This window comes from Rana temporaria, chromosome 4 (genome assembly GCF_905171775.1).
Source record: "Rana temporaria chromosome 4, aRanTem1.1, whole genome shotgun sequence".
Taxonomy (NCBI): domain Eukaryota; kingdom Metazoa; phylum Chordata; class Amphibia; order Anura; family Ranidae; genus Rana; species Rana temporaria.
The window spans coordinates 340,035,243-340,059,559 of NC_053492.1; the positions used below are offsets into that span (position 1 = coordinate 340,035,243).

Here is a 24,317-nt window from a genome sequence, read left to right on the forward strand (position 1 = left end):
AAGTGTCGCCTATGGAGATTTTTAAGTACCGAAGTTTGGCGTCATTCCACGAGCATGTGCAATTTTGAAGCGTGAAATGTTAGGTATCTATTTACTCTGCGTAACTTCATCTTTCACATTATACAAAAAAATTGGGCTAACTTTACTGTGTTTTTTTTTTTTTTTTTTAGCATGAAACAGTTTTTTTTTAAACTCGTTTGAAAATTTTCTACGCAAATACTGTGAGAGATAAAAAGTTGCAATGACCGCCATTGTATTCTCTATGGGCTCTGCTAAAAATATATATATAGGCCCGGATTCACAAAGCACTTACGCCGACGTATCTCGAGATACACCGCGTAAGTCTAGCTATGCGCCGTCGTATCTGTGCGCCGTGCCCACAATCTGAGATACGCCTAAAAATAGGCTTCCTACGACCGACGTAACTGGCCTACGCTGTCGTATCGTGGGTGCATTTGCCGCTCCCATTGATTTTCTATTCACATATGCAAATGAGGGAGATACGCCGATTCGCGAACGTAGTTGCGCCCGGCGCATAATATACGCGGTTTACGTAAGTCCTACGTCCGGCCTAAAGTTATTCCACATATAGGAGGCGCAACTCATGCAAAGGTATGGACCAGGGAACAGAGCCGTCGTATTTTACGTTGTTTACGTAGTACGTGAATAGGGCTGGGCGTAGGTTACGTTCACGTCGTAGGCAGTGATCCGTTGTATCTAAGGGAGTAGTTCCGACATGATTCTGCGCATGCGCACTGGGATGCGTCCACGGGACGGTGCATGCGCCGTTCGTTTTAAGTACTTCTATGGCGCTTGGCCCATCATTTGCATGGGGTCACGCCTCATTAGCATGGCTCACACCCACTTCACCTACGCTGGCTTACGCCGAGGAAGCCCAGCGTAGATTTGAGAGCGAGTGGGAGCACTGGCTTCATGAACACTGTGCTTGCCTCTGTGCGCTGCGTCGGCATAGCATATATTTTATACGCTACGCCCGCATAAATATGCGCCGATGTATGTAAATCCGGGCCATAGTGTTTGGGGGTTCTATATAATTTTCTAGCGAAAAATAGCAAAAAAAAAAAAAAATCTTTACATGTAGAAACGAAGTGTCAGAATTGGCCCGGGCCTGAAGTGGTTAAAAGTACATTTTAGGTATAGCTTTGTTATATTTTTGTGTTAATTGACGCATCTAAATTATAGAGGACACTCTAGCCAAGTAGGTAAGACAAGAGTAACCTTAAAGGGAACTGCATGCATGGTTGAGCTGACCACAGCTTATTGGATTGCAGACAGTCTTGCTATTTTTTGAATAAATATTGTTAAAGCATTACACTTGAGATATACATACTTACTTGATGTCTTTTTAGGCCCCTTTCACACGGGCGGATAGAGTTCAGTTTTAGCTGCGGAATAGATCAAGTTATCTACCACGGCTAAACTCAGACAATGCTTTCCTATGTCCCCATTTACACACTGCATTTAGCAACAGTTTTGTTACATGGGGTTCGGTGCGGTTAGAAAAAATTAATTTGACTGCGTCCAGGACCGATTTATTGCAGCTATCTGCACATAACTGCAGGTAATCGCAGTGTACTATTTCACTTGCAGATAGCAGCGGCAACAAGGAAACAAAAACAGGAAGCACGTCAGAAATGGCAAGAATGTTTCAGAGCAGCTAATCGCAATGTACAACTGCAAGTGAACGCTGTGCCAGGATTTTCTGAAATTCTAAATAACAAAACATGCTTTTAACTGCGGCAGAACTGCCGCCATTGTGAAGGGGGCCTAATTCTATTTAGCTAAAATGCAAATAAGCTCCCGAAGAAGCGTTCTCCGCAAAACATGTAGATATTTCCCAATACTACTACTCCAGCCGTGTTGATTACCATCAGAGTCTTCAGATTCTGTGACCCTGATTCAAGCTGCTGTAGTTGGAGATATCAAGTTTTAACTGTAGGATGCTACAGTAATGTTTTTACATGCTATTTTATAACTTATATGTGAATTGTTTAAAAAAAAAATTATCATTGGTGCCTACATAGTCCCAGTTTCTTCTTCAAAATATATACACTAGGCAGCACGGTTAGGTGGCGCTGATAAAGAGGCACTGATTGGCAGCGCTGATGGGTGGCACTGGTTGGCAGTACTGATGAGCACTGGTTAGCAGCTGTGACTGTGGTGATTGTGTGGGAACGATGTCCCTTTTACAGAAGCCAGCTTCTGTTTACATCATGTGATCAGCTGTCATTGGCTGACAGCTAAGCACGTGGTAAAGGGCCGTGATTGGCCCTTTACTCCGATCTTTGATCAGCTGAGTGACAAGTTCCACTCATTTAAAAGTCAGCAGCTACAAAAAGTGTAGCTGCTGACTTTTAATAATCAGACACTCTTCTGTCCCAGGGTCCAACATTGCGGGCGCATGAAGCCCCGCTCCTCTCCCCCTTCTCTCCACAGCACCAGCATTCTAACTGTGGGCGCCCACAGGCAATAGCAATCTTCTGGGACCTGTGATGTGTCCCAGGAGATTGCAGGGAGGGAGGGGGGGTGATCTTCCTTCCAGTGCCAGGGGAGGCAGTGGGAGCTGGGTGCCTGTAAAAACGCTCCTCCCCAAAAAAAATTATATGCCAAATGTAGGGGGATCACCAACACTTAAAGCGGACGTTCCATTTTTGAGTGGAACTCCGCTTTAATCTTTTATTAAAAAAAATATATAAAACTAAGATTATACTGTGAAACCAGGATGTGTTCCCTAATCTGCAAAAGGCGTTTTCAAGTTTATTTTTCTTTTAAGGCTCCATGCATGCACACTGGACGCTAAAAAAAATTATAAAAATGCCAGTAGCTTTGCAGGGAGTCTTTAAGTTTTTGCAGTAGCGTTTATTGGCGTTTTTTTAACTTTTTTTTTGTATTTTTTTTCCAATGGATCAAAAAATGCTAAAAAACGCTGGCAAGCTGCGTTTCTGAGCATTTATTGGCGTTTTGTGGAAGTTTTTCCCGCCGAAAAACTGCACTTTGACTGCAAATTTCTTGCGTTCAGAAAAAAAGCCCATAATCTCCACTGCTCGTTAACGCTAAAAAAAAGTCCATGTGTGCATGGACACATAGGCTAACATAGAGTGCAGTTTATGGGCTTTTAAAAAAAAAACAACGCCCAAACGCCAATAAACTGTAGTTTATGAGCTGCAGTGTGCATGGAGCCTAAGGAACATTGTGCTAAACTGTATAATATAATGTCATCTGTTCTGTGATAAAACTACAGTAAATTGTATGTGCGTTGTATTTATATTGATTGATTCTAACATTATGATTTTCTTTGCACAGTGAATCTGCATGTCGTTTTTATAGTCAACAAATGAAGGGAAAGCAATTGGCAATTAAGAAAATGAACGAGATACAGAAGAACATTGATGGATGGGAGGGAAAGGACATTGGACAATGCTGCAACGAATTCATCATGGAAGGGGCCCTAACAAGAGTAGGGGCTAAGCATGAAAGGCATATTTTCCTCTTCGATGGCTTGATGATCTGTTGTAAATCAAATCATGGACAACCAAGGTTACCTGGTGCCAGCAATGCTGAGTATCGGTTAAAAGAGAAGTTCTTTATGAGAAAGGTACAAATCAATGACAAGGATGACACTAATGAATATAAACATGCTTTTGAGATTATCTTAAAGGATGAGAACAGTGTTATTTTTGCGGCAAAGTCCGCAGAGGAAAAAAATAACTGGATGGCTGCCTTAATATCCCTACAGTACAGAAGTACTTTAGAGCGAATGTTAGATGGGACAATTCTACAAGAGGAGAAAGAAGAACAGCTGCGCCTTCCAAGCCCCAAGGTGTACAGGTTTGCAGAGCCTGACTCGGAAGAGAATATAATATTTGAGGAAAATGTACAACCCAAATCTGGCATCCCCATCATTAAGGCTGGGACTGTAGTGAAGCTCATCGAGAGACTAACTTATCACATGTATGCAGGTATGGTATTTCTGCATCCTCTTTTATGAATGAGCCTGCAGTAAAATTTCTTTGTGGCTGTAGATGGGCAGATCATTTAGACAATCTGTTAAAAAGCATGTTGCCTGTTGGTGTGCTGTGGTAAAATTCATTCTTTATAGTACTTTGGCATATCTTGCAGTATGCCAACGCAGTGCAACAGTGTGAACCCAGCCTTAGGCTGCATTCTCACGACAGAAGTATATAAACGCATGTAAAATCATGCACTTTTGCGCTCGTTCACAAAACGCTCAATGCGTCACAATTGTTAGTGGCATCCCAAACTTGGCAAACAAGATAAAAGTGCAACAAATTGTACATGTTTTTTAATAAATACCTTGCTTTTTAGCATGCAGTAATACAATCTAACACTGTATCTCTATCACTGTATCTGTCATTTTCTTGGTGCACTTGCTTTGCACAGGAAGAGAGGCACGGTGACATTAGCAGCATAGCTTAAAGTTTTTACAACACAGGACATTGCCTGAGAATATTTATCTACAAATTGCAGAGGCCTCTGTTCAATTAAAGTGGTTGTAAACTCTCACATATACCCAGTTAAGTGAACAGCCTTAGATGATAAACAGCCCTGGAAGGTTTTACTCCCTTTACCACTTCCCGCCCAAGGATGTCATATGATGTTCTGGACTTTCAGTGGGGATATCTAAATGATGCCTGCAGCTACAGGCACCATTCAGATATCCATCTTTTCAGCAGGCGATTCTGCGCACCATAAAAACAATCTCAGCGGATCGTTCTTATGGGCGACAGGAGGGGATGTCCCCCCGCCGCCATCTGGTGCTTCTCCGGGCTCTCTAGTGCCATTGGGGACCCGGAGAAATGATCTGCCGGCGCCGGATGGGAAGCATAGAGATGACTGGTGACCAGATGGTCACCAGTCATCTCTATGGCCGTCGGAGGCCTGGCCGTGATGTTATGACCAGGTACTCGGAAGTAAACAAATAATTTTCTCTTCTCGTCCATGGACGGACACAGCTCCTTAACCACTTAACCCCCGGACCATATTGCTGCCCAAAGACAGAGCACTTTTTGCGATTCGGGACTGCGCCGCTTTAACTGACAATTGCGCGGTCGTGCGACGTGGCTCCCAAACAATTGGCGTCCTTTTTTTCCCACAAATAGAGCTTTCTTTTGGTGGTATTTGATTACCTCTTCGGTTTTTATTTTTTGCGCTATAAACAAAAATAGAGCGACAATTTTAAAAAAAAATAATATTTTTTACTTTTTGCTGTAATAAATATCCCCCAAAAATATATAAAAAAACATTTTTTTTCCTCAGTTTAGGCCGATACGTATTCTTCTACATATTTTTCGTAAAAAAAAATCGCAATAAGCGTTTATTGATTGGTTTGCGCAAAAGTTATAGCATTTAAAAAATAGGGGGTATTTTTATGGCATTTTTATTAATATATATTTTTTTACTAGTAATGGCGGCGATCAGCGATTTTTTTTTTCGGTACTGCGACATTATGGCGGACACTTCGGACACTTTTGACACATTTTTGGGACCATTGGCATTTTTATAGCGATCAGTGCTATAAAAATGCATTGGATTACTTTAAAAATGCCACTGGCAGTGAAGGGGTTAACACTAGGGCGGGGAAGGGGTTAAGTATGTCCCTGTGTGTTATCTTACTGTGGGGGGGGGGGTGGCCTCACTAGGGGAAACACTGATCCTCTGTTCATACATTGTATGAACAGAAGATCAGCATTTCCCCCGCTGACAGGACCGAGAGCTGTGTGTTTACACACACAGCTCCCGGTCCCCGCTCTGTAACGAGCAATCCAGACAGAACTCTCCTCACTGCAGCATGCAGCCTCAGTTTCATTCTGCCTAGCAAGGAGAAGGTTGTATGGCTCCCTTTGGGCCCAGCGCCCTGAGGAGAAATTGTATTTTATTTTACTTTTTCTTGAAGAATCTTCTTTCAACTGTCGGCTGAGAGACAGGCTGGATAATATAGATCCTTGTAGTCTACTTAGTCCGACCAGCAAGCGTGGGCACACCTTTGCAAAGAGGCTGGGTCTGCCACGCCATACCCCATGACTCTTGGTGTGGCCGGTGAGCTTTGCTCCGAGGTCCACATATGACTGGGCTGTGTTGTCTCACTCACAGTGGACCGGGCCGACGGCTACCTCCATTGCGGTTGTAGTTCTGTCAGAAATGTGTCAGTGAGTCCTCGCTCAGACGGGTAAGTACAGTCCCTCCCGCTTCGGTGGGTTGGTACGGCTGGGGTTCGGGGGGTCCTCTTCTCCTCCCTTTCCTGCTCCTTTTCCCTTGCTGCATTGCTAACATTGTCGCTGTCAGGGGGGGGGGGGGGGGCTTCCTGAGGGGACTGTGTTTTTTCTTTTTTGTATGGGACCTTCCTGTGAGGGGTTTTTCACTGTTAAAAAGCCCTAGGAGGCTATTCCTGTTTAAACGCGGCATTTTGCCGCCATTTGGCACACAGGTCCCTGCAGATGCCACACAGTTACCTCACGGTTCTTTTCCTTTCACACGCTGTGTGCTGAGAGCGGACGGCAGCGCTGGGCAGTCTCCTCCTGAGGTGAGTCTCCTGGGTACCCCTGATTGGCGCAGCAGGTGGGTAAGAGGCCCTGAATAGGGCTCTAGGAGCTTTTGTTTATTTGTAAGGACAGGTGTGCATATTATACATACACACTATGTAAATATTATTAATATTTGGAGTCAGTATCTGGGTCCTTCCCCAACATGCTGGTGGTGGCAGCAGGTGTTAGCACCTGGGTTTCCCACAGAGGTTTTATTGTTAGTCCTGGACACGTTTGTGCCAGGGCAGGGGTGGACTGCGGGCGGTAAAAGAATGCCCCCTTCCCCCGTTATCCCCTGGGGAATGCTCTGTTATGGAGCCATGGACCAGGTACCTGGGTAGTAAAAAAAAAAAAAGAAGCAGGATAAGGTATTTATGAGTGCGCTTCTCACTGCTGCAAGGGACTCTCTTAAGCTGGATAGTGCAGCTGGGTTTTTGCCGGGGGCTCGGTCTTTTTTGGATCACACAAATCAGACCACTCTGTGTAGGTTTTTTCCTTCTGTGCCCTTCTTTGATAATTTCTAAGAGGTGGAATGAGAACAGCCGTTGAGGGCTTTTGTAGTCCCTCACCGCCGGGCGGTTCAGTGCCCCTTTGAGGAGAGCCTTTTCAAAAGGCTCTCTCTATTGCAGGAACCCCCGCTTGTATGGATCTGACTGATAGAAGATACGAAGTACTGACCCGTTCCATGTTTACCATGCTGGGGTCTGACTTGCAGCCTATTGGGGCCACTACTCTGGGGTCTCAGTTGTCGCTGGCGCCATTTTATGGGAGGTTTTTCATTTACAATGAAAACTCCCATTGGCGAACATTTTGTCGTAGCCATGCTATGGCGCAGCTTACATTGCGGTCGCGTTCTGAACGCTTGGCGGCCATCTTAGAGTAGTCCTGACCCCTAGTGCAACTCACGGAGGGAGCATTTTGCACCAGACAGTGGAGGAGCACCGACTCTCCCGAAGTTATTAGGCTAGCGGACCAGCTGGTCCAGGGCCTCATATAGGTCTGTGGTGCTTCATTGAATGCTGCACCCTTGTTATACAGGGCTTCTGTTTCAGAATGGTTTTATGCACACGGTGGTGTAGTGGAGTGGTTAACTCCATTACTTGGCAGCAAGAGAGTCATTGGTTCGAATCCAGACACTGATGCCAATCTGCCTGGATCTTGCATTGTCGCTCCCTGTGTCTGCGTGGGTTCCTCTGGGTACTCCGATTTCCTCCAAAGGCATGTGTGCATACACCTACATAATATACATACACACTATTAGCTGGATTCAGAAAGCTTTACGTCGGCGTATCAGTAGATACGCCGACATAACTCTGAATCTACGCCGTCCTAAATTTAAGCGTATTGTGGAAACCAGATACGCTTAAATTAGGCCTAAGATACGAGCGTAAAGTTAGTCGAACAAATAGCTGGCCTAGTCAATGTTAAGTATGGCTGTCGTTCCCGCGTCGGAATTTGAAATTTTTACATCGTTTGCGTAAGTTGTCCGTGAATGGGGCTGGACGTAATTTACGTTCACGTCGAAACCAATACATCCTTGCGGCGTACTTTGGAGCAATGCACACTGGGATATGTACACGGACGGTGCATGCGCCGTTCGTAAAAAAATTCAATCACGTCGGGTCACCTACCCATTTACATAAAACACGCCCCCTCATCCTCATTTGAATTAGACGCGCTTACGCCGGCCCCATTTACGCTACGCCGCCGTAACTTAGGAGGCAAGTGCTTTGTGAATGCAGCACTTGCCTCTCTGACTTACGGCGGAGTAGCGTAAATATGATACGCTACGCCGCCGCAAAAATACACACATGTACCTGAATCTAGCTATATGTGTGTGTGTATTATTTAGGGGGCAACCCTCCCAGGCCGTCAAAGGCCCAGCTGGGGGACTAATCCGTCCTTGGGTGCGTAAGCCGATCACGCCAGCACCCAAATCCTGCCAATGCATGTAGCCTTCCCTCCCTGTCTCTAGGTGGGAGGGGCGGCTTGCAGGTTCACAATTCGGTAAAACCTCCCTGCTCTCCGACCAGCGGGTCTGTGAGGTGGTCTCTTTGGAGTACTAGATAGGGTTTCCTCCTATCCACAGAACAAAGTTCTTTCCTTGTGTCTTCCTCTTCCGGCCCGTCGGTCTGCCTTGGGCAGTGTGGGACTTGCTAAGCTGCGGGGTAATTTTACCTTTCCTGCAGGACGAGAGGTTTGGGGTTTTCTATGGGCCTCAGGCCCTAAATACATTTTGTGAACGTCGGGTAGTTCCGCATGGAATCCATTCGTTCGGTGGTAGCTGCGCTCCATCCGGGGGACGTCCTGGGACATCAGGGACCCATACATGCATGTCCCGTTTTGCGCATGTCAGTGTTTTTTTCTGTGCTTCGTGATTAGAGAGGGTCTCTGTCAGCCTGTGGCCCTCCCTTTTGATCTAGCGTAAGCACCATGGGTTTTCAGCTGGGAGCTCACACTTATCCTAACTTTGTTGGGACAGCGAGGCTTTGCCTCATTGGCTAATTGGACGACTTTCTTCTGAGAGCAGCTTCTATCTCAGACCTAGTGGATGTGTTATTCCCATTTAGACCCTACGAAGATTCGGGTGGGTGTTAAAAGGTTTAGGCCAGAAGGTGTAGCTCAGTGTCAGCAAACCTGCCCTCCATGTGTGCGACCCAGGGTTCAAATCCTGGGCATGCTAGGTTCCGACACAGTGTTGGAGTATCTAGGGTTGATCCGGACTTCCAGTGGTCGGTGTTTACGACGGATGCCAGCCTCACGGGTGAACCTGGGGGGTCCAGTCGGCCCTGAGTCGCTGGACTTGCGTAGACCTACGGCCACACCTCCCTGAATGTGCCCGCTCTCGTCTGGTCTCGGTAGCTACCCAGGGACGGGCCTGGCTAGTGCCTGGGTGGGAGACCGCCTTTGAATACCAGGTGCTGTCTACCGTTCATTGTCCTACTATTTTTGGCGATCAGGCTATGCTTCTCCTTGTGGTTGAGGAGGTTGCAAGGTCGTCCGATCTGGTTTCAGCCGGACAACGCCACAGCCGTGGCTTCGTTCTACCATCAGGTATACCGGCAGGCGGACTACTGGAGTCTCCAGATGCTGGACCAGGGCGACTGGTCTTTGTGCTTGGGGTGTTTCGGCTCCCTTGCAGGAGGTGAACCTCACAGGGCATGGATCTCCTGGCCGCTCGTCTCCACTGCAAGGGTGTCAAAGTTAGTGGCCAGGTCTAGTGATCTGGTACAGACGCGCAAGTTGCGCTGGTGGCCCTGTTGGGTCTGTATCGGCGACTTTTTGCCGTTCCTCCATTGTAGTTGCTTCCTCGGCTGCTCCACAGATTGGAGGCTGAGGAGATCCCAATGATTCTAATCGCTCCAGATTGACCTTGGCGTCCTTGCTACGCTGATATCGGGCATCTGGTAGCAGAGGTACCCTGGCGGTTGCCAGGACGGGAGGTCCCTCTGTCTCGAGGTCCCCTACTTCCTCCTGTTGTACAATCACTGACTTGCTCAACATGGCTATTGGAAGCCAGACTTTAAGTGACTGGGGTCTGTCCGACTCGGTCATCTCAACAATCCTGAGGGCACGGTAGTCTTCTTCCGGAGGATCTACTGACACACCTGGCAGGCTTACATCTTTTGGGGCGAAGGGATGGAGTGACATCCACGGATGTACTTGGTGTCCAGGGTCCTGCTGTTTTTACAGCTTGGAGTGGATCTAAAAACTGCTTAAAGCACCGTTTGGAGGCAGATTTCAGCCTTGGCTGTGTTTTCAGTGGCCTTTTGCGGCCCGTTCCCTGTTGGGTCCCTTTTTGTGTGCAGGGGGTTTGTCATATACTTCCCCTCTTGGCCCATCTCTTCCCCCATGTGTTTTGACTCTGGTGCTCTCGGTTGTTCAGGAACCTTCCTTTTGGAAACATCAGATAGATTTTCCTGTTGACACTGTCTCAGAAGGTGGCCCCTTTAGTGGCCTTTACCTCTGTTAGAGGGGTTTCTGAGTTGGCGTTCTTGTCTTGCAAGCCGCCATGCTTGATCCTCCATAAGGATTAGGTGGTGGTGTGCCCGTGACCTTCCCTTCTTCCGAAGGTGGTTTCGGCCTTTCGCCGCAATAAGGACATTGTTCTTCCATCCTTCTGTACTCGGCCGGCGCGTCCTACGAAGGTTGCCTTTCATACTTTAGGCGTGGTACGCGCTTTACGGATGTACCAGCCCTGCTACGGCTCCGTTTCGGAGTTCTGACTGTCTTTTGTGTCAGTGTCTGGTCCACAAAAGGGCCTGGCGGTCTCGTCGACCACCATTTATCGGTGGATTAGGCAGGCTGTCATACAGGCCTATGCTCTTAAGGGGCGGGTCCCCCTTTCCGGTCACAGCACTTTCGACCAGGGCAATTGGTGCTTCCTGGGTTTTTTTCCCGACATCGTGCGTCTGTCTCACAGGTGTGCAAAGCGGCGACTTGCTCGTCCGTTCACGCTTTTTCCAGAATTTACATGGTTGCTGTGAGTGCATCTTCTGATGCTTTTTTTGGCCGCTAGTATTTGCCGGCGGCTGTTTGAAGTTGCACCTCCTCCGTTGAGGAGCTCTGCTTGTTTTGGGGTGAAGTTAAAATTGGTTTTACTGATATATTCCCCACCCCTCGTTTTTTACACTGCTTGGGGACATCCCACTTGTCAAGATTTAAGGAGCTGTGTCCGTCCATGGACGATAAGAGAAAATAGGATTTTTTTGTACTCGCCATAAAATCCTTTTCTTGGAGTCCATGGACGGACACAGCACCCACCCCTCTTTTTTAGGTTTGTACTGCTTGTTACGAACTGAGGCTGCATGCTGCAGTGAGGAGGGTTATGTCTGGATGGACCGGCCCCTGGGCAGGGCTGTTCAACTCAGATAATTAAATACATGTTACATTAACAAACATGTTTCTGCCTAGTCCTCTCCTGTAAACAGGGAACATAACCCACTTGTCAAGATTTAGGGAGCTGTGTCCGTCCATGGACTCAGAGAAAAGGATTTTATGGGGAGTACAAAAAATCCTATTTTTTTTTTACGATCTCATGCTTTCCAGCCTGGAGGAGAGTTGTGGAGTCTATTTGACACCGCATCTCTCCATAAAGAGTCCCGTTGGTTTCCAGGATTTGCGGGCAGGGGGCTTATCGGATTCTGGGAGCTCCTTTAACAAGGGGTCCCCATGTTTACCAAGCCCCCCCCCAGCCCCAACCTCACCTGCACTGCTCCCCTCCTTCCCCCCCCCCCGCTCTCCAGCTGAGTGTTGGGAAGCAGCTGCAGGCGATGGGAGGGGAGGGGAAGGAGGATGCTGTCCAGCAGCAGAGGATTGGTGAGGCGGGGGCGACGATATGTTTTGATCCCCTCTAAGCACCTGAAGTCGGCAGGAGTGGCAGAGGAGGGAAGCTGGCTTTTGAGGGTAGCTGCAGGGGATCAGGTTTTCTGTGGGGGGGGGGGGTCGGATCAGTTTGGGGGGAGTTAATCAGTGCTGGGGGGAAAAGGGGAGATGAAGGGAATGGGAAAGTAGAGCGGGGGAAGCTTTTTTTAAATGAAGGGGAGCGACGGGAGGTGAAGAGGCTGGGGACAGGGCTGTGCGGCAAAATGGAGGGGAGGGCGATCACATTTGAGCTGAATAACTCTGATCAGCAGATTGTAATCCGCTGGACAGAGTTATAGGATGGTTCGGCAGAGTTTGCTGAACACTTCTGCTATAAGTTTTTATGATCACTGAAGTGACCATGAGCTTATAGTAGGAGGAGAAATTAGGTGCTTACAGACCTAACTAGCTGGAAGCAGTGCTGTGGAGCCATACGGAACTGGCAGTGAAAGAGTTAAAACATGTTTTTAGTCTTATGAGAACATCATAAACCTCATATATGTGTCAGTGATTGATAGATGAATATAATGTAATATTTTATATTCCATGTTGGTACATAGGGGTGTCCAAGAAAAGGTCAAGGTGTACAAATAGTTAAAAATAGTTAAAAAATGTATGTGAGAAGATAAAAATACAGATACTGCCAGTAGTTGGTTCAAAGCTGTCATTCTGGTCCTAACTTGCTATGGTGGCTGTTTATGAATGTTTTGGCAAAAGATTCATGCACCTTAAACCAAAAATTCACATATTTTTCTATTTGGATTTGGCCTGCGAGGTGTTAAGGCAACAGATAAGCACAGATGCTTAAAAATTACAGATGTACAGTGGATATAAAACTTCTACACACCACTGTTAAAATGTCTGGTTTTTATGATGTAAAAAAAATGAGATAAAGATTAATAATTTCAGAACTTTTTCCACCTTTTAATGTGACGTCTAAACTGTACAACTCAATTGAAAAACAAACTGAAATCATTAAGGTGGAGGGAAGTAAAAATAAAAAAAATAGTGCACACCCTTAAACTAATACTTTGTTGAAGCATTTTATTTTATTACAGCATTGGGTATGAGTCTGTCAGTATGGCACATCTTGACTTGGCAATATTTGCCCACACTTCTTTGCAAAAACACCCCAAATCTGTCAGATTGTGAGGGCATCGTCGGTGCACAGCCCTCTTCAGATCACCCCAGAGATTTTCAATCGGATTCAGGTCTGGGCTCTGGCTGGGCCATTCCAAAACTTTAATCTTCTTCTGGTGAAGCCATTTCTTTGTTGATTTGGATGTATGCTTTGGGTCGTCGTCATGCTTCAGCATGAAGTTCCTCTTCATGTAAAGCTTTCTAGCAGAACCCTGAAGGTTATGTTGACTGGTATCTGGAACTGTTTATAATTCCCTCCACCTTGACTATCGCCCCTGTTCCAGCTGAAGAAAAACGGCCCCAAACCATGATGGTGCCACCACCATGCTTCACTGTGGGTATGGTATTCTTTTGGTGATGTGCAGTTTTTTGGCACTAAACATATCTTTTGGAATTATGGCCAGAAAGTTCAACCTTGGGTTTCATCTGACCATAACGCATTCTCCCACATGCTTTTGAGACTTCTGATGTGTTTTTGAAAAATTTAGCAGGGAGGTTGGATGTTTTTTTTTTCGTAAGAAAAGGCTTTTGTCTTGCCACTTTACCCCATAGCCCAGACATATAAAGAATCCAGTAGATTGTTGTCACATGTACCAAACAGTACTTGCCAGATATTCCTGCAGCTCCTTTAATGTTGCTATAGGCCTCTTGGCAGCCTCCCCTGACCAGTTTTCTTCTTGTCTTTTCATAAATTTTGGAGGTATCCTGACTAATACCTTTTAACAATGAGATCCCTCTGATGCTTTGGAAGATATCTGCGGACCATGGCTTTTGCTGTAGAAAATGTCAGGAAAAGCCTACTAGAACAGCTGAAGTTTATTTGGGATTAATCAGAGGCACTTTAACTACTTCCCGTCCAGCCTATAGCAGAATGATGTTTTTTTTTGCAGCTTAAAAACGGCTCAGCCGGGGGCTTGGCCTGACACAGCATGGAGTAGGACGTGCAGGCATTGTGCTCCGTCCAAATACTCCTTTTTGCACACATCCTGAGCTCCTGAGCTACACCTGCCCAGCGGGGCCCCCTGAGGACCCTGCACACCTGTGGCTGCAAATCCCCCATCATCGGATCGTACGGCGGCATCCGCGGAGCCGCGATCCTGTTCGCGGGTGCGGCATTCAGGAAAGTCCGCGGCTTCGGAAGTCGGCAGCCATCTTGCTCCACCCTGCCTGCCGCCTGTGCTGCCTCCCGGCCCTCCTGCTTCCAGGAATCATCCTCCAAGGATCCACAGAGACCTCCTAAGGACCCCGCACACCCGCAGCCTCTGACCACCCAGCCACAGCATCAAGGAAAGGCCGTGGCGGCCATCTTGGTTCACCCGCCCTGCCGCCTGTACTGCTGCCGGGCCCTCCTGCTCCCAGGTAACACCCTGCAGGGACTCATCAGGACCCCCTGAGGACCCCGCACACCCGCAGAGGAGGATCCGTCAGCCTCTGACTGCACAGCCACGGTGTTCGGGGGGGGTACTGGGACTCTGCGGCCTTCTTGCTTCACCCGGCCTGCCGAATAGTGGGTCTTCTCGGCCTGCCTGCCCTGCAGCTCTCTGCCCTCCAGAATAGTCGGACCTGCCTGCTTCAGGGGGGGAGGGATCACAGCAGATACCTGCCATGACTCCGCCATAAACGCCAAAGGCCACCCTGGCGAAATCAGAACCAGTATCGCCGCCAGGAGGAGGAGAGTGCTGGGAGAGATGGTGGGGCCGCATGCGCCGTCCAGGCCACTTTGGGAGGCGACACAGCTAAAGTGCTCTCGAGGCAATCACATACTGCCGGACGTCCCTGACAGCGCAAATAGAGGAGGTCAAGGTGGACATTTCACTCATGCGACAAGACTTCCACAAAATTTGTGAGCGTGTCACAACAGCCGAAACCTGCATAGGAGAGGTGGAGGACGCCATTGCGCCGCTCCAGGTCAGCTCGGATCGAATGCAGCTTCAAATTAATCAGATTCTCTAAGCAAGCAAGATGATATGGAAAATAGGCTCCGGAGGTGCAATCTCCGTTTCATTGGGCTCCCAGAGGGAGCTGAGGGCAAAGATCCTACCACCTTCTTGGAGCAACTTCTTGTTGGCACCTATGGCCACGAGGCCTTCTCCCCCACCCTGGCAGTAGAGAGGGCCCATCGTATGCCTGCCAGACCTCCTCCTCAGGGGGCTCCCCCCCACACGTTTATAGCTAAATTCTTGAATTATAAGGACAGAGATGCAGCGCTGCGCATGGCCAGGGAAAAAGGTAACATCCACCTTGGAAACGCCAAGTTCACTATCTTTCCCGACTTTTCTGCCGAGGTGCAGCGCCGCCGCCAGGGCTTCATGGAGGCGAAGAGGAGGCTCCGGATACAACATCTTAAATACTCCATGCTATTTCCAGCTCGTCTTAGAGTTGAAAGAGATGGTCGTGTGTTCTTCTTTGAGGATCCTGGGGACGCCGTTGCCTAGTTGGAGCGTCCAGGGCCCTCCGCAAAGGTGGTCGAGTGACCTGACCGAGCATGTTCATTGGCACTGTTGATCGTCACCATTACCCACACATTACATGCTGCCGCGGGAGTCTGCGAATACACCGATTCCTGGTATGTTACCCCATTTTGTTGTCTCCTTACTGCCTGCAGCACATGCCCTATTGCTCCTTACCTCTGAGACCTCCTGGGACCCCCCTTTGCCTTCCCCTGCTTTACTCTTTCAATTGTAACCTGCAGAGGGGTCTCCCATACTCAGGGCCTGTTGACTGGTTGAAACATGTAACTACCCTGGAGACTGTAATTGTGGAGCACAATCAGTCCTACAATCCACATGCCTAACACAGCGAATTTTTGCCCCCCAGCAACCGGACCACTCATCCCTCTATTATGTGACTGCAGAACTTTGGCTATTATCGACCTCGCACTGCACTTCTGGTTCACAGTACAGGAAGAGCCTGTTGCTCCTTATTTTCCGGCCTTGTATCTTTTACACCTTTCATGCGAACCAATTGCTGCAGATCTTTCACGTAACAGCAGGACATTTTGGTTTTACCTGCTACCGGCTGCTACCTTTTTTTGGTTTTGGGCACATACCCGCATCAGTTGGGGAAGATGCAGGGTGGGGAGGGGGAGGTTAGTTTTTACTTGATGGAATGCAATACATCGAAGTGTATGCTAACATTGATACTGCATAGATGGCAAATCTTGTATTCATGTAATGCCACTGTTCCACGATATGTTTTAGAGTTTGTATTATGGCATTGATAAAACTGCTCACTTGGAATGTGCGTGGGCTCGGGAACAAGGTAAAGAGATCCGCCGTTTTCTCATTTCTCAAAAAACAACGTGCTGACATTGTGGTGTTGGTGGAGACACACGTTGAGGGTCGGCTCCAGATGGCACTCTGCCGGCCATGGATCGGGTGTGCCTATCATTCATCCCACTCCTCTCTTGCTCGCGGAGTCTCAATCTTGATTCCCAAGACGGTACACTTTGAGCTATGTGATGTCCAGTCTGACCCACAGGGACGATATGTCTTTCTCTCGGTTAAATTGTATGGTGAACCTTTCCTATTGATGGCATTCTATGTACCTCCACCATTTAACTATACTATAGTTACTGAGGACTTACTATATATGACTCGTCATCCTTCGATTCAGGTGGTGTGGCTGGGGGATTTTAACGCTACGCTGAACCCTACATTAGACAAACTGTCCCCCCTCACCATTACCTACTACAGCTCCAACCCACACTTGATTCTCCCGACTTATCTCTTCCTTTAACCTCACTGACACCTGGCTTTTTAAATTTCCGCTCACCCGAGCTTACTCCTGTTTCTCAGCTACCCATAATACTACGTCCCGTATAGACTTTATATTTATTTCTAATACCCTTGCCCCAAGATTACTGGGAGCTGAATTTGCCCCCAGATTACTCTCGGACCATAGCCCATATTGGATTAGCCTCTCCGTCCCATTAGACAGACCGCCCCGTACGTGGCGCCTGAATCCGTTTTGGCTCACCCTCCTGTCGGAGGATGACGAACTTGATAACAGTTTGAGAACCTATTTTTCGGAGAATGACGGATCTGCATTTCCAGATATAGTATGGGAAGCCTTTAAATTACACGCACGCATGACTTTGACCTCCTGTATTAACAGGCTGAAGGCCAATTCGTCGGCTGCACTGGACGGGGATATATGGCAAGCCCCTCTCCTGCTGGGGCTGCCCAACTCAGGTTACAAACCAGGGTGTCAATCAGCTACAGCACGAGACGGCCAGGAAAAAACTTTTTTTTTTGCCAGACAAAAACTGTATGAACATGGGGAGAGAGCGGGGAAACTGTTGGCCTATCTAGCACATAGCGAGGTTAGACCCCCTACGGTAATTTCCCTCACTGGTTCTAACGGGGAAAGGATTATGGAACCCCAGGCTGTCGCTTCCAAATTTATGGACTTCGTTTCTCAACTTTATACGTCCCAGGATTTTACCACTGAGGCTCAACTGGAGGATCTACTGGCGGAAATCACCTTTCCACAGCTTGATGACACTCAAATGGCTATGCTAGATGCACCTCTTACACTTGACGAAATAACCACAGCGATTGCGATCCTTGCCAGTTCCAAGGCCCTAGGTTCAGATGGGTTACTCATTGAATTTTATGCCCAATACTGCGAGATACTTGCCCCCAAGTTATTGTCCCTCTTCAATCATTTATTTGACAACTTCACCCTTCCCCCATCGATGGGTGAGGCGGTCATTATCCTCATACCTAAACCAGGCAAGGACCCAGGCCTCCCGGAATCTTATAGGCCCATATCACTCCTTCAGGTAGACATAAAGATCCTGGCTAAAGTACTTGCCCCTCCGCCTTAACCAAGTGATTCTAAGCCTGATCCACACTGACCAGGCTGGATTCATGCCGGGGCTCAACACTTCCTTCAACCTCAGGAAATTGTTTATTAACTTGCAGGTGACACATGCTAACGTTGGGTCCCGGGTGGTGGTGGTGGCCTTGGACACCGCCAAGGCCTTTGACTCGGTGGAGTGGCGGTACCTTTGGGAATGTCTCCGTAGCTTTGACTTTGGACCTAACTTTATCAAGTGGGTTCAATTATTATATCTGGCACCCAGGGGTAGGCAAAAACAATAAGGATATGGACAGCCGCACTCCAGTAACTTGAAAAAAGACGTGCCCTTTATTGGGTACAGGAAAAAATGCACTACAGATATCAGCACACAGTGGGATAAACAGCTGACGCGTTTCGCATTGAGTGTCAATGCTTAATTATAGCTATGATTAAGCATTGACACTCAATGCGAAACGCGTCAGCTGTTTATCCCACTGTGTGCTGATACTTGTAGTGCATTTTTTCCTGTACCCAATAAAGGGCACGTCTTTTTTCAAGTTACTGGAGTGCGGCTGTCCATATCCTTATTGTTTTTGCACATCCTGTGCATTGCCAGCACCCATCTGCTTCTGAGTGGACACCAATTACCCTAGTGAGCTCACCTGGAGCGGCAGCTCTCTTACCCAGGGGTAGGGTGGTGGCCAACGGGAGGACCTCCCAGACGTTTAATTTATCCAGGGGCACTAGGCAGGACTGTCCACTGTCTCCACTCCTCTATGCCCTGGTGGCGGAGCCCCTTGCAATCTCCATTAGAGAGGACCCCGAGATCCAGGGTCTTTGCCTTGGTTCCCTGACTGAAAAAATTAGCTTATACGCAGATGACACGCTGCTATACCTGGTCGACTCTACCACATCTCTCCGGAAGGCACTACATATGATCGAACACTTTGGTCAGTTCTCTGGCCTTAAAATTAATTGGGAGAAATCCCAAATATTGCCTATGGATAGTTTCCCCTCCCCCGAGCTACAGGCGCAGCTACCACTCCAGCGAGTGAACACTATTAAATACCTTGGAGTATTGGTGAATAGAACACCGGCTGACTATGTATCCCTGAATATAGAACCCCTTTTCGATCTCATTAAGTCTAAAACCCAAATATGGGCGAGATTGCCGCTCGGTGTGTGGGGCTGCATTAATATCGTTAAAATATTACTTCCTAAAATATTGTATATACTTTGGCACACACCCGTATACTTACCCTTGAAATTTTTCAAGTTAATGGAGGCCATACTACGGACATTTATCTGGGGTACCAACAGACACAAGCTGGCCTGGAGAGTCCTTAAAAACCCCACTGATCTAGGTGGAACAGCCCTCCCTGACTTAAATCTCTATTACCTCGCATCCCAACTGTCTCAACTATACCACATAGATAAAACCAACAGACCCAGATTTCTCAAGCTTCTCTGTCCACGGTGGGCGCAACTAACCGCTGATCCGCTTACTGCAATCACGGTGGAGCATAGTGGGAACAGCTCCAATAGAGACAGGGGGTCCCTATTATATCAATATAGGCGCGTATGGGATATTGCCACTAAAACGTTGACGGTCCCTAAACCCAATGACTACACCCCTTTATGGCACAATAGATTACTCTCATGCCGGGTACACACGAGAGGATTTATCCGCGGAAACGGTCCTCCGGACCGTATCCGCGGATAAATCCTCTGGCGGATTTTGATCTCCTGGTTGTACTAACCAGGAGATCAAAATCCCCGCGGAATTCCGTCCGCGGTGACGTGTCGCGCCGTCGTCGCGATGATGACGCGGCGACGTCCGCGACGCTGTCATATAAGGATATCCACGCATGCGTCGAATCGTTACGACACATGCGAGGGATGGGTTCGGACAGATCGATCCGGTGAGTCTGTACAGACCGCTGGAGCCGATTCCAGCGGATAGATTTCTTAGCATGCTAAGAAATTTTTATCCGCTGGAAATCGGTCGGCCCGAAATATATCCGCGGATAAATATCCGCTGGATCGTACACACCAGCGGATCAATCCGCTGAAACCGATCCGCGGATCAATTTCAGTGGATCGATCCTCTCGTGTGTACGGGGCCTCAGAGTTTCTCTCGATCCCTGACATAGAGATATGGTGCGAGCATGGAATATATTATTTGCACCACATAATTTCTGATGGCACACTTAAAAACTTTGAGGACCTCCAAAATGAGTTCCTGCTGCCTAATTCCATGCTTTTTAGATTCTTTCAGGTGCGTCACGCAGCCCAAGCTCAGTTCCCCCAGTCTTTGCCACAATCTGCACCAAATGTCATCATGGCAGTGGTTAACCTGCTTAGCGGTATCCCCGAGCGTGACTCGGGTGGTTTTTTCATGCTACTATCGGTATACCCGAGTCACGCTCGGGGTAGATGTGCAGAGCCTGCAGCGGCGCGGCTTACCTTTGGCAGCATCTACAGACAAAGTTACTTACCTTGTCCCTGGATCCTGCGATGCATCCCCGCTGTGTGAGCGAGCGGGTCCTCGCTCGATTCACAGTGTCCCCGCGTGCTGCCGATCTCCGTTCCCTGCGACGTTACGACGCACGGGGGCGGAGAACGGCGCCAAATTAAAAAAAGTAAACAAACACATTACATACAGTATACTGTAATCTTATAGATTACAGTACTGTATGTAAAAAATACACCCCCCCCCCCTTGTCCCTAGTGGTCTTCCCAGTGCCCTACATGTTCTTTTATATAATAAAAACTGTTCTTTCTGACTGCAAACTGTAGATTGTCCAAAGCAACCAAAAGTGTCCCTTTCTGTTAAAAATGGTTTCAGAGCAGCTAGAAAACAGCGATAATAAATTATAATCACTTGTAGAATTGAGCGATAGCGATTTGTACCGCTTTTGGTACGTAATTCCAGACCGAATCATACCGCCAGGGAGGTTAAGGGTGTAGACCCACGTAAACTGATCTCTGATTTTTACGCCATGCTCCTCACTTCGTCATCTACTACGCTAGCTTACAGCCTTAAACCAAGATGGGAAAGAGAGGTGGGCCCAATGGAGGGTGAGGAGTGGAGTGAAGCACTTGACACATGCAAGACTGTATCCCCCAAGCTCTCCGACAGGTTGACCCAGTTGTACGTGGTGCACCGGGAATATCTCACCCCCCTAAGAATCGCCCACTTGGCGTGCCCGGTCCTTCAGGGTCTGTGGAAGCAGATTGTGGACTTCCTCCATGATGACATGGGATCCCCATTGTCCCTGGATCCCAAACAATGCTTACTCGGGATATTCCCTGATGCAGAAATGGACAAATTCACTAAAATATTTTTGCATGAAACATTGTTTTCTGCTAGAAAAATTATAGCCAGACAGTGGATGAGACCCACTCCCCCCAGCTTCAACGACTGGAAACTAGATATAAATAACACACTTCCCTACAAAAAGTTCATATACATTAACCACTTAAAGCGGTTGTAAACCCATCGATGTAACACTTAAAAAAACTGTTAACATTCCCGGCATGCCGGGAATGCTAACTGCACATTGGTTGTGCTCTCAACCAAACTGTCAAACCATCCAATGGCTCGTGTCATAACTGATCACATGTGCAGCTTCATGGCAGTTGAAGATTGAACAAAGGCCAAGATGGCAGCTTCCTTGGCTGAAAAAGATAGGAGGGTTTACAACCGCTTTAAGCCCCGGACCTTTAGGCAGCTAAATGCCCAGGCCAGGTTTTGCGATCCAGCACTGCGTCGCTTTAACAGACAATTGCGCGGTCGTGCGACGTGGCTCCCAAACAAAATGTACGTCCTTTATTTTCCCACAAATAGAGCTTTCTTTTGGTGGTATTTGATCACCTATGCGGTTTTTATTTTTTACGCTATAATCAAAAATAGAGCGACAATTTTGAAAAAAATTCTAGATTTTTTACTTTTTGCTATAATAAATATCCCCCAAAAACATATATACAATTATTATTTATTTTCCTCATTTTAGCGATACGTATTCTACCTATTTTTGGTAAAAAAAAAAATCGCAATAAGCGTTTATCGGTTGGTTTGTGCAAAATTTATAGCGTTTACAAAATAGGGGATAGTTTTATTGCATTTTTATTACTTTTATTTTTTTTACTACTAATGGCGGCGATCAGCGATTTTTTTTCGTGACTGCGACATTATGGCGGACACTTCGGACAATTTTGACACATTTTTGGGACCATTGTCATTTTCACAGCAAAAAAAGCAGGGCAGGAATTTGACACACCAGGACTCCTGTAGTAAACAGCAATGCATCAGAGTTTAAAAACAGATGGCTACCAGAAAGGCAAGTATACAATATATCATCTTTAATCAACCAGTTCAGTTTTAATTTTTTTTCTATCTTTCATAATATATACCCTCGTTGACAAACATTTTTGCATATATATATATATATATATTTTAACATGGTTATGCCCAAGCACAGGGAACAGTAAAGCCTCATACACACAATCGGATCACGTGTACAGGCCTTAAGGGGAATTTATTAATTTAAATCTCACATCTTTTCTATTATGTTGCAATATAGACTTTACTTTAAGATTTTTTTATTTTTTTTGTCAGTTTAAAAATAACTTTATGGCCCACTCCCAGGACAAACAAGACACACATATGATGCTCTTCATTTGCTGTAAAACGTTTTTTTTTGGCATAGTGCAAGTACTGATGAAATACAGAGCTTGCTCTTTATTACTTTATTATTAGAATCCAACTATTGCTCTGGTCTTACTGAACAGAGGCTACAGCTCCAGTGAAAGGAAATGATCTGTCTTTTATCTTGTCTTTCATAATTAATTTGTTCTACAAAGAAGTGATGTTTGGGTACTGACTCTCTCCCAGCAAGTATTGTTCTCTGAATCTGAGATAATCTATTTCTGGTTTTCTTCTTGTATGCAAAAATAGCACTTGTGCGTCAGTGCTAAGTCAGTTTCCTTTCTTAAGGAATTCAAGGGAGATTGTTTAGAGCCAATTGTAGGTCACAGCATTGTTTTCTGTTATCTTGGTGCATTTGAGACACTTACAAAGAAATTAAGGGTCTATAATTTTTATCATAGATGTATTTTAAATAATAGAGACAGAATATCAACCAAAAATCCAGAAAAAACACATGATACAAATGTTATAAATTGTGTTGCAGTGCAGTGAGTAAAATAAGTATTTGATCCCCAAGCAAAACATGACTCGGTGTTGGTAAGCACAGAGGTAAGAGGTTTCTTGTAGTTGGTGACCAGGTTTGCACACATCTCAGGAGGGATTTTGGTTCACTCTTCTTTACAGATCTTCTCTAAATCCTTAAGGTTTCTTGGATGTCGCTTGGCAACTCGAAGTTTCAGCTCCATATATATATATATATATATATATATATATATATATATATACATATATATAATATATATACTGGCTAGGCCTCTCCATGGTCTTAATGTGTTTCTTCTTGAGCTACTCCTTTGTGGTCTTGGCTGTATGTTTTGGGTCATTGTCATGCTGGAAAACTGATCCATGACCCATCTTCAGTGTTCTGGCTGAGGGAAAAAGGTTCTCATGTAAAACTTTACAATACATGGCCCCATCCATTGGCCCCTCAATGCGGCAAAATCAGCCTGAACCTAAAGCAGAGAAATCGCCCCAAAGCATTATGTTTCCACCTCCCTACTTGACTGTAGGGATGGTGTTCTTTGGGTCATAGTCAACCTTTTTTCTTTCTCCAAACACATTGAGCCCTGTCCCCCGCCTCAAGAAGGCATTTGTACAGTCATACCAATGAACATCTAAATGATTCAGAGAAGGATTGGGAGAAAGTGCTATGGTCAGATTAGACTCTGTTTGGAGGAAAAAAAATATCTGTGCTGCCTCTCCAGTGCCTGTCAGTGAAGGAGAAAATGTACTTATTTACAAAATGTTATAACCGAAAAAGAAACCGTTTTTTATTTTTTTTAAAATTTGCGTTTTTTATTTTATTTGTAGCACAAAAAAAAAAGCCAGTGGTGATCAAATACCACCTAAAGAAAGTTTAATTTGTGGCGAAAAAATATAAAAATGTTATGTGGGTAGTCATTCAAAGTGTGACAGCGATGAAAGCTGAAAATTGGCCTGGGAAGGCGGGGGGGGGGGGGGGGGGAGTGCCTAGTGTTGAACTGGTTAAAGCTGTTGTATACCGCTGGAAAACTTTTAATTTGTTTTCTTCCTGCAAGGCAAAGGCATAATGTGCTAGTAAGCATTGCATACTAGCACATTATGTGAAACTTACCTTAAAACAAAGCTGTTCTAGTGCCGCGATGTCAGCATTGCAGCCGCATCCATTTTCACCCGTCTTGCTCCCAAGTTCACGGGCTCCGGCTTGGCGATTTTGCGGGAGGGCTCAGAAGGAACGGCACCCATGATATCAC

The 24,317-nt window shown here is 46.6% G+C and overlaps 1 protein-coding gene across 2 annotated transcripts in view; it reads left to right on the forward strand.

Annotated features, from left to right (window-relative positions):
• Positions 1–24,317, forward strand: part of SOS1 (SOS Ras/Rac guanine nucleotide exchange factor 1) — a 412,587-nt gene that overhangs the window by 244,061 nt on the left and 144,209 nt on the right. For both annotated transcript variants that reach the window (XM_040350763.1, XM_040350764.1), the window contains one exon: positions 3,325–3,980. In XM_040350763.1, coding sequence (XP_040206697.1) covers positions 3,325–3,980 — 656 coding nt within the window. The remainder of the gene's footprint in view (positions 1–3,324; positions 3,981–24,317) is intronic.